Raw genomic sequence first — 16480 nt, forward strand, 5'->3', positions numbered from 1 at the left:
TTAGCTCCAGAGGGACGATCACAGGCCCAGCCATGGATGGGTCCCGGAGCCGCGCCGCCGGCCCCCTTACAGAGCCAGAAGAGTGAAGAGGTCCAGAAATCGGCGGCAGAAGGCATCTTGTCTTCAAGAAAGGTAGCGCACAGCACTGCAGCTGTGCGCCATTGCTCTCAGCACACTTCATACTCCGGTCACTGAGGGTGCAGGGCGCTGGGGGGGGGCGCCCTGAGACGCAATGAAAACACTATTTATGGTAAAAAATACATCACATATAGCTCCTGGGCTATATGGATGTATTTAACCCCTGCCATTTTACCTCATAAAAAGCGGGAGAAAGGCCGCCGTGAAGGGGCCTATCTCCTCAGCCCACAAGCGCCATTTTCCCTCACAGCTCCGCTGGAAGGACGTCTCCCTGACTCTCCCCTGCAGTCCTGCACTACAGAAACAGGGTAAAAAAGAGGGGGGGGACACTAATTTGGCATATAAAAACATATATAGCAGCTATAAGGGAGAAACACTTATTTATAAGGTTGTCCCTATACATATATAGCGCTCTGGTGTGTGCTGGCAAACTCTCCCTCTGTCTCCCCAAAGGGCTAGTGGGGTCCTGTCCTCTATCAGAGCATTCCCTGTGTGTGTGCTGTGTGTCGGTACGCGTGTGTCGACATGTATGAGGAGGAAAATGGTGTGGAGGCGGAGCAATTGCCTGTATTAGTGATGTAACCCCCTAGGGAGTCGACACCTGACTGGATGGTCTTATTTAAGGAATTACGTGATAGTGTCAGCACTTTACAAAAAACTGTTGACGACATGAGACAGCCGGCAAGTCAGTTAGTGCCTGTCCAGGCGTCTCAAACACCGTCAGGGGCTCTAAAGCGCCCATTACCTCAGTCGGTCGACACAGACACTGACTCCAGTGTCGACGGTGAAGAAACAAACGTATTTTCCAGTAGGGCCACACGTTACATGATCACGGCAATGAAGGAGGCTTTGCATATTTCTGATACTACAAGTACCACAAAAAAGGGTATTATGTGGGGTGTGAAAAAACTACCCGTAGTTTTTCCTGAATCAGAAGAATTAAATGAAGTGTGTGATGATGCGTGGGTCTCCCCCGATAAAAAATTGCTGATATCTAAGAAATTATTGGCATTATACCCTTTCCCGCCAGAAGTTAGGGTGCGTTGGGAAACACCCCCTAGGGTGGATAAGGCACTCACACGCTTATCAAAACAAGTGGCGTTACCGTCTCCTGATACGGCCGCCCTCAAGGAGCCAGTTGATAGGAAGCTGGAAAATGTCCTAAAAAGTATATACACACATACTGGTGTTATACTGCGACCAGCGATTGCCTCAGCCTGGATGTGCAGCGCTGGGGTGGCGTGGTCGGAGTCCCTGACTGAAAATATTGATACCCTGGACAGGGACAGTATTTTATTGACTATAGAGCGTTTAAAAGATACGTTTCTATATATACGTGATGCACAGAGGGATATTTGCACCCTGGCATCAAGAGTAAGTGCGATGTCCATTTCTGCCAGAAGATGTTTATGGACACGACAGTGGTCAGGTGATGCGGATTCCAAACGGCATATGGAAGTATTGCCGTATAAAGGGGAGGAGTTATTTGGGGTCGGTCTTTCGGACCTGGTGGCCACGGCAACAGCTGGAAAATCCACCTTTTTACCCCAACTCACCTCTCAGCAGAAAAAGACACCGTCTTTTCAGCCTCAGTCCTTTCGTCCCCATAAGGGCAAGCGGGCAAAAGGCCAGTCATATCTGCCCCGGGGTAGAGGAAAGGGAAAAAGACTGCAGCAGACAGCCTCTTCCCAGGAACAGAAGCCCTCCACCGCTTCTGCCAAGTCCTCAGCATGACGCTGGGGCCTTACAAGCGGACTCAGGTGCGGTGGGGGGTCGTCTCAAGAGTTTCAGCGCGCAGTGGGCTCACTCGCAAGTGGACCCCTGGATCCTACAGGTAGAATCCCAGGGGTACAGATTGGAATTCGAGACGTCTCCCCCTCGCAGGTTCCTGAAGTCTGCTTTACCAACATCTCCCTCCGACAGGGAGGCAGTATTGGAAGCAATTCACAAGCTGTATTCCCAGCAGGTGATAATCAAAGTACCCCTCCTACAACAGGGAAAGGGGTATTATTCCACACTATTTGTGGTACCGAAGCCAGACGGCTCGGTGAGACCTATTCTAAATCTGAAATCTTTGAACACTTACATACAAAGGTTCAAATTCAAGATGGAGTCACTCAGAGCAGTGATAGCGAACCTGGAAGAAGGGGACTATATGGTGTCCCTGGACATCAAGGATGCTTACCTTCATGTCCCAATTTGCCCTTCTCACCAAGGGTACCTCAGGTTCGTAGTACAGAACTGTCATTATCAGTTTCAGACGCTGCCGTTTGGATTGTCCACGGCACCCCGGGTCTTTACCAAGGTAATGGCCGAAATGATGATTCTTCTTCGAAGAAAAGGCGTCTTAATTATCCCTTACTTGGACGATCTCCTGATAAGGGCAAAGTCCAGGGAACAGTTGGAGGTCGGAGTAGCACTATCTCGGGTACTGCTACAACAGCACGGGTGGATTCTAAATATTCCAAAATCGCAGCTGATCCCGACGACACGTCTGCTGTTCCTAGGGATGATTCTGGACACAGTCCAGAAAAAGGTGTTTCTCCCGGAGGAGAAAGCCAGGGAGTTATCCGAGATAGTCAGGAACCTCCTAAAACCAGGAAAAGTGTCAGTGCATCATTGCACAAGGGTCCTGGGAAAAATGGTGGCTTCTTACGAAGCGATTCCATTCGGCAGATTTCACGCAAGAACTTTTCAGTGGGATCTGCTGGACAAATGGTCCGGATCGCATCTTCAGATGCATCAGCGGATAACCCTGTCTCCGAGGACAAGGGTGTCTCTTCTGTGGTGGCTGCAGAGTGCTCATCTACTAGAGGGCCGCAGATTCGGCATTCAGGATTGGATCCTGGTGACCACGGATGCCAGCCTGAGAGGCTGGGGAGCAGTCACACAGGGAAGAAATTTCCAGGGAACGTGGTCAAGTCTAGAGACTTCTCTCCACATAAATATACTGGAGCTAAGGGCAATTTACAATGCTCTATGCCTAGCAAGACCTCTGCTTCAAGGTCAGCCGGTGCTGATCCAGTCGGACAACATCACGGCAGTCGCCCACGTAAACAGACAGGGCGGCACAAGAAGCAGGAGGGCAATGGCAGAAGCTGCAAGGATTCTTCGCTGGGCGGAAAATCATGTGATAGCACTGTCAGCAGTGTTCATTCCGGGAGTGGACAACTGGGAAGCAGACTTCCTCAGCAGGCACGACCTCCACCCGGGAGAGTGGGGACTTCACACGGAAGTCTTCCACATGATTGTGAACCATTGGGAAAAACCAAAGGTGGACATGATGGCGTCCCGCCTCAACAAAAAACTGGACAGGTATTGCGCCAGGTCAAGGGACCCTCAGGCAATAGCTGTGGACGCTCTGGTAACACCGTGGGTGTACCAGTCAGTGTATGTGTTCCCTCCTCTTCCTCTCATACCCAAGGTACTGAGAATTATAAGACGGAGAGGAGTAAGAACTATACTCGTGGCTCCGGATTGGCCAAGGAGGACTTGGTACCCGGAACTTCAAGAGATGCTCACAGAGGACCCATGGCCTCTGCCGTTAAGAAGGGACTTGCTTCAGCAAGGACCCTGTCTGTTCCAAGACTTACCGCGGCTGCGTTTGACGGCATGGCGGTTGAACGCCGGATCCTAAGGGAAAAAGGCATTCCGGAAGAGGTCATACCTACCCTGGTCAAAGCCAGGAAGGAGGTGACCGCACAACATTATCACCGCATTTGGCGAAAATATGTTGCGTGGTGTGAGGCCAGGAAGGCCCCCACGGAGGAATTTCAACTCGGTCGATTCCTGCATTTCCTGCAAACAGGAGTGTCTATGGGCCTCAAATTGGGGTCCATTAAGGTTCAAATTTCGGCCCTGTCGATTTTCTTCCAGAAAGAATTGGCTTCAGTTCCTGAAGTCCAGACATTCGTCAAGGGAGTACTGCATATACAACCTCCTTTTGTGCCTCCAGTGGCACCGTGGGATCTCAACGTAGTTCTGGGATTCCTCAAATCACATTGGTTTGAACCGCTCAAATCTGTGGATTTGAAATATCTCACATGGAAAGTGACCATGCTGTTGGCCCTGGCCTCGGCCAGGCGAGTGTCAGAATTGGCGGCTTTGTCTCACAAAAGCCCATATCTGATTTTCCATTCGGACAGGGCAGAACTGCGGACTCGTCCCCAGTTTCTCCCTAAGGTGGTGTCAGCGTTTCACCTGAACCAACCTATTGTGGTGCCTGCGGCTACTAGGGACTTGGAGGACTCCAAGTTGCTAGATGTTGTCAGGGCCCTGAAAATATATATTTCCAGGACGGCTGGAGTCAGGAAAACTGACTCGCTGTTTATCCTGTATGCACCCAACAAGCTGGGTGCTCCTGCTTCTAAGCAGACGATTGCTCGTTGGATTTGTAGTACAATTCAGCTTGCACATTCTGTGGCAGGCCTGCCACAGCCAAAATCTGTAAATGCCCATTCCACAAGGAAGGTGGGCTCATCTTGGGCGGCTGCCCGAGGGGTCTCGGCTTTACAACTTTGCCGAGCTGCTACTTGGTCAGGGGCAAACACGTTTGCAAAATTCTACAAATTTGATACCCTGGCTGAGGAGGACCTGGAGTTCTCTCATTCGGTGCTGCAGAGTCATCCGCACTCTCCCGCCCGTTTGGGAGCTTTGGTATAATCCCCATGGTCCTGACGGAGTCCCCAGCATCCACTTAGGACGTCAGAGAAAATAAGAATTTACTTACCGATAATTCTATTTCTCGTAGTCCGTAGTGGATGCTGGGCGCCCATCCCAAGTGCGGATTGTCTGCAATACTTGTACATAGTTATTGTTACAAAAATCGGGTTATTATTGTTGTGAGCCATCTTTTCAGAGGCTCCTCTGTTATCATGCTGTTAACTGGGTTCAGATCACAAGTTGTACAGTGTGATTGGTGTGGCTGGTATGAGTCTTACCCGGGATTCAAAATCTTTCCTTATTGTGTACGCTCGTCCGGGCACAGTATCCTAACTGAGGCTTGGAGGAGGGTCATAGAGGGAGGAGCCAGTGCACACCACCTAGTCCTAAAGCTTTTACTTTTGTGCCCTGTCTCCTGCGGAGCCGCTAATCCCCATGGTCCTGACGGAGTCCCCAGCATCCACTACGGACTACGAGAAATAGAATTATCGGTAAGTAAATTCTTATTTTTTTTTATTTGGGATAATTTTCTTGTTAGTAGTTAATGCGAAGCTTACGGCAACTAACGTCTGCAAAAAGAAAACTCATCTCACAGATGTAAAGTGTGCAGATCTATATGAAAGTTCTAATGAGCTGATTGACTATTGTAAAAATTCAAGTTTAGTTTGACAAGAGGAGATTAAACCTAGAGAGACTGGGCAGAAAGAAGGTCACACAACGGTTACACAGTGGTTAGCACTGCTGCCTCGCATTGCTGTGGCCATTGGCACTATCTGCATGGAACTGTATGTTGCCACTATTTCCTAATGAGTGTGTGTGTGTGTGTGTGTGTGTGTGTGTGTGTGTGTGTGTGTGTGTGTGTGTGTGTGTGTGTGTGTGTGAGAGATTGGGGGGAAGCATCAGGTAGGTTAAGGGGACAAGTTGCCCATAGCATTCAGTCAGCTCTTACCTGTCATTTTATAGAATGTACTTAATAAATGCTACCTCAATGCTGATTCTCCACTTGTACAATTCTCCCTTTTTACAGTAATACATACTGTATCCCGGTGGTTGGGATGCCGGCGGTCACACATGACCAACCGTGGCATCCCGACATTGAAAATCCAGACATCGGAGGGGTAAGTACCCCGTCCGCTTCCCTAACTATAATCCCCCCGGGGGTGTCTGCTACGGCTAACCTTCTGGGAGATTGGAGGCTAGGGCTACCCCTCCCTCCCTCCAGTGCCTAATCCTAACCCTCCTTGTGCCTACCCTTCTCCGGGCCCAAACCTGTACCCCACTACTTACCCCTTCGGGCTGTCATGATCCAGCGCTGGTCTCCTGAGTGTTGTCGACATCCCAACAGCCAGGCTGCTAAACTTATTTCCTATTCACAATACTTGATACATTTTCATCTTAAATCCCATACACACAGGACGAGTTTGAGCTTAAAGTAGCTCAAAACACCAAAAGTGAGCTACTTTGAGCTCAAAATCGCCCGCATCATCACTAGCTGCCGCCATCCGTCGGGCTTGTTGTACAGCCAAGTGAAGCACTTTGCACAGTCTCCTACTGTGGAAAGTGCTTCATCCCCCCCCCCTGGACATCGCTGGCACAGGGAAAATAGCTCAGTGTGTATGCACCTTTAGTCTGTAAGTGGCACTAGTGCCTGGACTGATGGAAGTGACTAAACATTCTCTGAAAGCACTATGTAATATGTTGGCGCTGTATAAATAACGTACGATAATCTTTCACCATTCAGACTTATCGCGCTACTTAACCAGCAGTAAAGTGAACTTTGACTGAAAGGTTTGCTCAGTATTGCAGTAAACTTTGGAAAATGTTCTTCTGTTTACTAAGAAACGGAGCCTATAAAAGAATACAGAAGTGATTAAAAATGCGTATTAAAAACTTATGAAGCAAGTGGAAGTACAGTACGTGAATAGTAGCCCATGAGTTCAGCATCAGGCAGGCCATCTAGTTCTTTTTCCACTACTATGAAGATCAAGAGCTGCCTGAAAAATGAAACCTTTGTATTGCTGAGAATACTGTACACGTGGGTTAGGGAGCATCCCAGTACATTTCAGTGGCACGTTTAATTGATGTGAACAGGTTAGTCTGGAAGAAGCATTTTATATTCTCTCCATAGATTGTGCATGCTTGTACTGGTTCTCATACATTGAAATGCACTGGATATGGAGATATGTTTTGATCGCCCATCACTTAAACAGTAGTCTGTAGTGAGGTCTAGCAATTAAAGTGCATACATTGGTAACTGTTCTAAAAATATCTTAGATCTTTGTCAGTCTACAGAATTTCTTCAGAGAATACGTCAAGCGTTTACTAAGGTTGTGGGAGAAGATTTGCCGTGAGATAGAAGTGCTACTGTTGAGAAGGAAATGTTTTTTACATTAAAAGGTAAAATCAACAACTGACACGGAAAATTGACTAATAAGTAAAGAACCTAATCCTAAAACTTTAAATATAAACGTCCTGCAAATGTTGCCTAGAAACATTATCAACAGCCTAAAACAAAGTGTTTCTGCCAGAAGTTCCGTCACGGAAACATCAAGCGTTGCAAACTGCTGATCGCTGCTGATTATATATACTGTGCTTCTGTAAAATTAAGTGTGTATATTACACATGATCTCAGAGCTTGCTTATCTCTGCCATTTGTATTTATGCATCATTTATCATCGTTTGTGCTTTGAGATTACTGTGGTGTAATAAGACTCGCTTGACAGGCTAAGCGTGTGATACTGATACCAAGAACATGAACGGGAGGGTCAGGTTTTGGGAGCTTGTGTAAAACAATTGCGGTTGTTGCAAATGGTTGCTCTTTATTACAGCACTTCTACATATCTCCCAACTGTCCCGATTTTCGCGGGACAGTCCCGTTGTCCCACCCAGGGGCCGCAGTGTCCCAGGGTGGGGGGCAGTTGGGAAGCTCCTGTCATCGCTGCCCTGCTTAGCAAAGCAGCGGTGAATAGACGTCTATTCAGTGAAGATAGAGGGAGAGGGGGCATACCAGCTGCTCACTGAGCGCTGGTTATGCCCCCTTTAGTGACGAAAACGCTCCCTTTTATTTAGGCCACGCCCCCATGTGCGCGCATGAGTCCCTCTTCTTCAATTGCCAATGTTGGCAGGTATGCTTCTATAGCCTAGCAGGCCACTAAAGCCAGACAAAGTTGGCATAGACCAATCATGGAGCTATGATAAAAGCATCACTGTTATGGACAATCTAAAATCATGCATAAGGAGATCAACAAGTTCACCATTTAATACACATGTAGAATTACCATTTCACTCTTTTTCAGGGCTAGACAATTCCCATAAGCCCATTATTCAATGTGCTTAAAATGACTGCTGGAAGTATTAACTTACTAGATTTTCCTGGCTGGTTCCTGATGTATACCATTGTTGTGTCTGCCCCTGTTCTATAATCTGAACAGTTTCTTATAATCAAAGTAGTCCGCATGTTAGGGGTAAGACATTGCTTATACGTAGATGCATTAGCTCACATTGTGCTGTGTTAAAGGGTGATGCATCAAACCTTTGAGAGAGATAAAGAGAAACTGCCGTAGCAACCAGCTTCCAACTGTCATTTTATAGACCAGTGTACTCCAACCCGTAGCTCGCGAGCTATCGGTAGCTCGCCGTAGTATTTTCGGTAGCTCACAGAGCGCACGGGTTTGGGCAGTCACTGGCACTCCTCCCTTAATTTTTAATATAGTGCCGGCCGTCAGCCAATCAGAGCTCGTGGACCGGCAGTGGCGGCACCTGATTGGCTGCCGGACTGCGAGTTTTAATTGGCTCACTTACCGGCAACATATTTTAAGTGCCCGCCGCCGGAGACTCTGTCACCCTCACCGCAGCCGCTCTCCGGACTTCACAGGAGAGGCGCGCACTGCGCTCTCCTCCCCTTCCGTCCCTCATACAGGAGGAGCAGCACCGACGGCAGTAGAAGAAGCCAGCAAGGGTTAGCACTGTGTGGGGCACTGTATCAGACACTGCGGGGGGGCATTTTATCTGGCGCTGCGGGGGGCATTTTAAATGCCACTGCAGGGGGAATTGTATCTGGCACAGGTGGGGGCACTGTATCTGGCACTGCTGGGGGTCATTATTTATTTATCTGGCACAGCTGGGGGCATTACTTGTGTATCTGGCACTGCTGAGGGACATTATTTGTGTATCTGGCACTACGCGGGGGGGCATTACTTGTAGTTGTGAGGCCACATCCACTTTTGCAGGAACGTACGCGCATTGGGGGAGGGGGTAGCTCCTTCAGAGGTTTTATTTTCCGAAAGTAGCTCACACCCCAATTGAGGTTGGAGACCACTGTTATAGACTGTGCTAGATTATAGATAGAAGCTGACTCATTGCTATGCGCAACTTTTCCACTTTATCTTAAAGGGTTAATACCCCTCTCCAGCGCTTAAACTGGTCCTAGAAAGGTGGTGGAACTTCCCCCCCTTTCCCGGCGCCTACTAAATAAAGAGACATCACGCACCGCACAAATGGGTGTGGTCTCAAAAATGGAGGCGTGGTCACACTATAGTATCTCCAGTTCACATTACGGCGCACAGTAGCACAATCTTATTCACATTACACCACATAGTAGTGTGCCTTATTCATGTTATGACACACAGTAGTGCCCCTTTGACTCAATGCCCACAGTAGTAGTGCCACTAATGCACATAATCCCCACAGCAGTAGTGCTCCTTATACAATGCCTACAGCAATAGTGCCCTTATGCAATGCCCACTGTAGTGGTAGTGCGCCTTATGCAATGCCCACGTGATAGTGCCCCTTATGCATAGCCCATAGTGGTAGTGCCCTTTATGCAGTGCCCATAGTAGTGGTGCCCCTTATGCCCCCAGGAGTGATGCCCCTTATGCATTGCCCCTATTAGTAGCTCCCGATTAGTAATGCCTACTGTAGTAGTGCCCCCAGCAGTAATGCCCCCTGTAGTATTGCCCCTAGTAATGCCCCCCTGTAGTATTGCCCCCAGTATTATTGCCCCTTTGGTAATGACCCCTGTAGTAGTGCCCCTAGTAATGCCCCCAGTATTAATGTCCCTTTTGGTAGTGCCCCCCACACACAAAAAATAAATAAATAAACACAATACTCACCTTTAAGCCCTGCTCCTCGGAACTGTGGGAGAGACGTCATGACGTCTGTCCCATAGTGCACACTGCGTGACTCTGAAACCAGAGCTCTGGAGCTGCCACTGTGGGGAAGGAGCTGGGTGCCCGCTGGTAACAATATCTCAGCGGGCACCCAGCATCTCTCTAGGCTAGATGAGCCGTAACTGGTTCCGTCTCCAAATGGAACTGACGGAACACAATTCCGCTCACTTTAACACCTAACCCTCTCCCATCTTGTGGGAAGACAGCACTTACCAATCAGGAAATTATCTGCTACATAGACATTGGTCATGCTTAGCACCAGGATGGGGATCAAAAAGGAGAAATTACTTCTAATGGGGTGCCACATATACGCCTAGGTCCCTCAACCGACGCCAGGGCCCACAACTATATATATATATATATATATATATATATATATATATATATAGGCAATGTATTTACTGCTTTCTGCATGTTCTTGCATTCACTACACGGTTTCTCCCATTAACAACACGGGGCCTAATTCAGAGTTGTACCCTAATGCAATTTGCTATTTTCTCTGGTACGGATCTGCTAAATGTTAGCAGCTGCTGCTGCCCAGAAATGAGCCGCTCACTAGAGAGATTGAAAACCCATTCCCAATAGCGTACACATTCGCAGCCCATGCGCAACAACGGGAAACATCAACTGCATGAATAGGTCTATGGCTACGCAGAGTGGCCGTGGCAGTAGTGACGCAGGCACCATGTTTCTCTGTGTACATTATCGCAGCTGACGTCAGATGACTGAAATGGCCATGACACGTCTGTGTTTCTGCCGCTACTCCCCATTACCACGCCCAAAACGGTCCCTTCCTATCAATCACTCTGCAAATAAATCCTTACTGCAAGCAGAATCGCTTTTAAACATGCGCAGTGCTATCGCAGCACACGCGCAGTCTGCTGATAGTCGCTCAACTGCAAAAACATCGGCCTAGTGTACAACTCAGAATTAGGCCCTCTGTCTGCTTATAAAATAGGTTACATTTATTTGTTAGTAAAGATCTCATCGGAAAGGTCTCTTCATAATGAAACCAGCATGCTCTCTCTCTCCTAACGTCCTCTGTTTCATAAACAGGCTGTACCATAAGGGACTTATACAGTGTAGAATGTATATATTTCTAAAATACACAGCGCTTTATGATAATACCACCAAGAAATCTGTTAATTACTACCCATAATTGATTAAAAAACACACCTAATCTCTACTGCTCCCACCGGTGGTACTGTTCCACCAATTACCAAAAAGCACAAAATATATTTAAACAAGGGAGCGCTAAGAACAGGGTCAGTTTAAATCACACATTTATTACAATCCACATATAAACAGCAAATAAAATCAAGGATAATATCCGGATATTAAAAACAATATAGTGCACTCTTTATTTAGTCCCATGCCCTGAGCTCGAATTAGTAATTGTCTATTCACACGGATAGATCCGTACAATCTCCACTGGTACGCATTAATTGTGTCCAATTGTAACCATGCTGTCTTGATAATTAATTGGCTTTAGACAAGGCAACCTTCTTATTATTTGTATCCAGCAAAAATGTATCAGTCACTGGAAGGCTCCTTAATAGATAGCAGTAGGGGGAGAGCGCTGTGTAGTAAATGGATGCACAGCGGTATGCTACGACCCCCTACGTCCCAGCCGCAGCACGTCTTTTGAAAGGTTACTCACAGCCACCTCTGCTTCCCTCGGGGTGCAGACCGTTTTGCACTTGGTCCTGCTGTTGCTTTATCCCCGGTCAGGTTTCCATTGCGCTGCGTGCGGTAGTGGGATCCGTTCGTGAAAGAGCTCCGGGCACCGGAATCCAAGTAGTGAACGCCCCTCTTAGGCGTTTCTCCGCCCACGGGGCCAGCGGTTTCCTCAGAGAGTTATCCCAGCAGTATAACCAGTCCCTTTTTATGCTGGGATAAGCCAATCATTATACTGATTGATTAAATTACACTCTGCTGTTTTAAATACATGGAACTTACTTAATATAATTGTTTAAAAGCATTTAAATCATATATAAAAAGTGTCAACAGTTTCTTATGGTGGTACAAACATCCTTCAACAATCATATATGCATATGTTCGATTTAAACAAAACGAATCATTTTGATTTAAGCTAATTGAACCCAATTATCTAAAACTGACCAGGAGAAAGTCAAATCAATGTTGGAAGCTCATTCTCAAGTGAACTGCTCTCGTGGCTCAGAGGGAGCTTCACCAGCTCATAGATTACACAGCCTCCAAAACCACAGGATCAATTCCATCATATACCTAATTTTCTATCAGAATCATATTTCGGATATTTATAGCTTAATTAATTTTTATTATTAGGTTTTCACACCTCCATCATCCACTACAAATATCTCTTCAATGATTCAATAGATACCTGATGATATTTGTATCTCATCATTCCATTGTTATAATGTTAAGAGATTATTCACCCTTTTTTTTTTATATTTAAAGTTATAATTAGGGAATTATTGAATCAAGGTAAAACAGAAATATAATTATCACTTTCTGCAAACTAAAGTACATTTTAGTATACAGTTTTCTCCTATTGGCAGAGATTTTAACCATAAAGGAGCCGGAATCTATTGGAATGGAAGAAGGAAAGAGAGGGGAAAAAGGAAGGAGAGGGAAATAAAATAATAATAACAATACCCCCAAAAAATTATGCATGGAGTCTAACAGCCTCCAATGTTATTCAATTCGATATTCTCGTTGAGGCCATCTGGGGTGAGGGTCCCCAACGAGAAAATCCAGAACGCCTCTCTTGTGCACAGGCGATTAAATCTATCACCTCCTCTTGGGGTAGGTGCTATAAATTCAATGCCCTGCACCTTAAGTACATTAACGTCCCCAGCATGACAACATACTACATGTTTTGAGAGGCTGTGCTTGTAATTTTTCTTTATTACATTTCTTCTATGTTCAAGGAACCTTGTGTTCAAGCTCCTAGTGGTCCTTCCCACATATTGCTTACCACAGGTACAGCTAATCAAATATATGACAAATGTCTGTTGACAATTAATGATTGTTTCTATCTCAAACTTCTGTCCTGAAGTGAAAGACTCAAAAGATGCACTTCTGTTAACAACATGTGGGCAGGTCAAACAATTCTTTCTACCACATTTATAACAACCTCTTAGTGTTGTCAACCAATTATCAGAAAGGGACGTAGCTTTTCTCTGTCCTTGGTAGAAACTTGGAGAGATATAATTCTTAACATTCTTCGCTTTCCGAAAAACTACTTTTATTGACTCCCCTAGGCATGGGCACAGTGTGGCATCCAGTTTAAGGATTTCAAAGTTCTTGGTTAACACATTCTTAATTTCCTTAGAGCAGGTATTATATTTAGTTATAAATGGAAGTATCTTATCATCATTCACAAATACATCAGCGGGTTTAGTCCTAACATCCTTAGTGTTGGACAAAAGAGAACCCCTGTCTCTAAATGCCGCTTTCTCTAGTGACCTCTCCAGTAATCCCACCGGGTAATCTTGATCTAAAAAGGCATTAGTTAATATAGCAGCATGTTCTTGGAAACCACTCAGTTCAGTACAATTCCTCCTCATCCTTAGATATTGTCCAGCTGGTATATTATCTTTCCATTTCTGACTGTGACAGCTATTATAATTCAAATAGCCGTTACAATCAACATCCTTCCTATAAGTATTAGTTTCTATCCTACCTTCCCTGACCGAGAGGGCGATATCCAGATAATTTATGTGTGTAGGGTGACAAGAATGTGTAAATTTAAGTCCAAAAGTGTTAGAATTAATATAAGACATAAAAGCAGAAACACTAGAGACCCCGTCCCAAATAATAAAAAGATCATCTATGTACCGACCATATAGCACCAGGTTCGCCCTATATGGACCCCCCCAGAGATATTCCTCTTCGAAGAGGCCCATATATAAATTGGCAAAGCTAGGGGCGAACCTGGTGCCCATGGCGGTACCGTGCACTTGAAGATAAAACTGTGAATCAAATAAAAAATAGTTGTGAGCTAAAATGTATTCTATTGACTCTAATACAAACTCACGTCGTTCTGGCATCAATCCCACATCAGCATTGAGAAAGTGACGACAGGCTTCTATACCCTCACTATGAGGGATGTTGGTATAAAGCGATTCTACATCGCAAGTCAAAAAGACATAATCCTGTTTCCACTCCATCCCTCCCACTAGATTTAAAAAGTGGGTAGTGTCCCTGATGTGGGATCGAAGACCAGAGACGTGAGTCTGTAAAAAAGAGTCAACGAATGCTGATAGGTTAGAAGTGAGGGACCCTACACCAGAAATTATGGGACGACCAGGTGGTGCTACCAAGGATTTGTGGATTTTGGGAAGGTGATAGTAAGTGGGGATAATAGGATGAGGGTTGAAAAGAAACATAAATTCATCTTTAGTAATCGCTCTCTCGGTCAGGGCCTTGTCCAGGAGGGTCCTCAACTCAAATGTATACTTCTCAGTGGGGTTCACACTTAGGCAGCTTTCTAATAGAGGTTATTATCAAAAACTAAGTGTGAACCCCACTGAGAAGTATACATTTGAGTTGAGGACCCTCCTGGACAAGGCCCTGACCGAGAGAGCGATTACTAAAGATGAATTTATGTTTCTTTTCAACCCTCATCCTATTATCCCCACTTACTATCACCTTCCCAAAATCCACAAATCCTTGGTAGCACCACCTGGTCGTCCCATAATTTCTGGTGTAGGGTCCCTCACTTCTAACCTATCAGCATTCGTTGACTCTTTTTTACAGACTCACGTCTCTGGTCTTCGATCCCACATCAGGGACACTACCCACTTTTTAAATCTAGTGGGAGGGATGGAGTGGAAACAGGATTATGTCTTTTTGACTTGCGATGTAGAATCGCTTTATACCAACATCCCTCATAGTGAGGGTATAGAAGCCTGTCGTCACTTTCTCAATGCTGATGTGGGATTGATGCCAGAACGACGTGAGTTTGTATTAGAGTCAATAGAATACATTTTAGCTCACAACTATTTTTTATTTGATTCACAGTTTTATCTTCAAGTGCACGGTACCGCCATGGGCACCAGGTTCGCCCCTAGCTTTGCCAATTTATATATGGGCCTCTTCGAAGAGGAATATCTCTGGGGGGGTCCATATAGGGCGAACCTGGTGCTATATGGTCGGTACATAGATGATCTTTTTATTATTTGGGACGGGGTCTCTAGTGTTTCTGCTTTTATGTCTTATATTAATTCTAACACTTTTGGACTTAAATTTACACATTCTTGTCACCCTACACACATAAATTATCTGGATATCGCCCTCTCGGTCAGGGAAGGTAGGATAGAAACTAATACTTATAGGAAGGATGTTGATTGTAACGGCTATTTGAATTATAATAGCTGTCACAGTCAGAAATGGAAAGATAATATACCAGCTGGACAATATCTAAGGATGAGGAGGAATTGTACTGAACTGAGTGGTTTCCAAGAACATGCTGCTATATTAACTAATGCCTTTTTAGATCAAGATTACCCGGTGGGATTACTGGAGAGGTCACTAGAGAAAGCGGCATTTAGAGACAGGGGTTCTCTTTTGTCCAACACTAAGGATGTTAGGACTAAACCCGCTGATGTATTTGTGAATGATGATAAGATACTTCCATTTATAACTAAATATAATACCTGCTCTAAGGAAATTAAGAATGTGTTAACCAAGAACTTTGAAATCCTTAAACTGGATGCCACACTGTGCCCATGCCTAGGGGAGTCAATAAAAGTAGTTTTTCGGAAAGCGAAGAATGTTAAGAATTATATCTCTCCAAGTTTCTACCAAGGACAGAGAAAAGCTACGTCCCTTTCTGATAATTGGTTGACAACACTAAGAGGTTGTTATAAATGTGGTAGAAAGAATTGTTTGACCTGCCCACATGTTGTTAACAGAAGTGCATCTTTTGAGTCTTTCACTTCAGGACAGAAGTTTGAGATAGAAACAATCATTAATTGTCAACAGACATTTGTCATATATTTGATTAGCTGTACCTGTGGTAAGCAATATGTGGGAAGGACCACTAGGAGCTTGAACACAAGGTTCCTTGAACATAGAAGAAATGTAATAAAGAAAAATTACAAGCACAGCCTCTCAAAACATGTAGTATGTTGTCATGCTGGGGACGTTAATGTACTTAAGGTGCAGGGCATTGAATTTATAGCACCTACCCCAAGAGGAGGTGATAGATTTAATCGCCTGTGCACAAGAGAGGCGTTCTGGATTTTCTCGTTGGGGACCCTCACCCCAGATGGCCTCAACGAGAATATCGAATTGAATAACATTGGAGGCTGTTAGACTCCATGCATAATTTTTTGGGGGTATTGTTATTATTATTTTATTCCCCTCTCCTTCCTTTTTCCCCTCTCTTTCCTTCTTCCATTCCAATAGATTCCGGCTCCTTTATGGTTAAAATCTCTGCCAATAGGAGAAAACTGTATACTAAAATGTACTTTAGTTTGCAGAAAGTGATAATTATATTTCTGTTTTACCTTGATTCAATAATT

At 45.3% G+C, this 16480-nt stretch overlaps 2 protein-coding genes across 6 annotated transcripts in view; one reads left to right on the forward strand and one right to left on the reverse strand.

The window, feature by feature from the left end:
• Positions 1-16480, forward strand: part of CMSS1 (cms1 ribosomal small subunit homolog) — a 600650-nt gene that overhangs the window by 244659 nt on the left and 339511 nt on the right. The window lies entirely within an intron of this gene.
• The window catches only part of FILIP1L (filamin A interacting protein 1 like), a 504217-nt gene that overhangs the window by 223535 nt on the left and 264202 nt on the right, over positions 1-16480 (reverse strand). The window contains exon 1 of one of the 5 annotated variants that reach the window (XM_063956253.1): positions 8164-8212. The exons of the other annotated variants lie outside the window; for them this stretch is intronic. Within the exon in view, the coding sequence (XP_063812323.1) occupies positions 8164-8197 (34 nt within the window). The 5' untranslated portion in view covers positions 8198-8212. Of the gene's footprint in view, positions 1-8163; positions 8213-16480 lie in introns of those variants that run through there. 5 annotated transcript variants of the gene reach the window in all.

This window comes from Pseudophryne corroboree, chromosome 2 (genome assembly GCF_028390025.1).
Source record: "Pseudophryne corroboree isolate aPseCor3 chromosome 2, aPseCor3.hap2, whole genome shotgun sequence".
In the NCBI taxonomy this organism is placed as follows: domain Eukaryota; kingdom Metazoa; phylum Chordata; class Amphibia; order Anura; family Myobatrachidae; genus Pseudophryne; species Pseudophryne corroboree.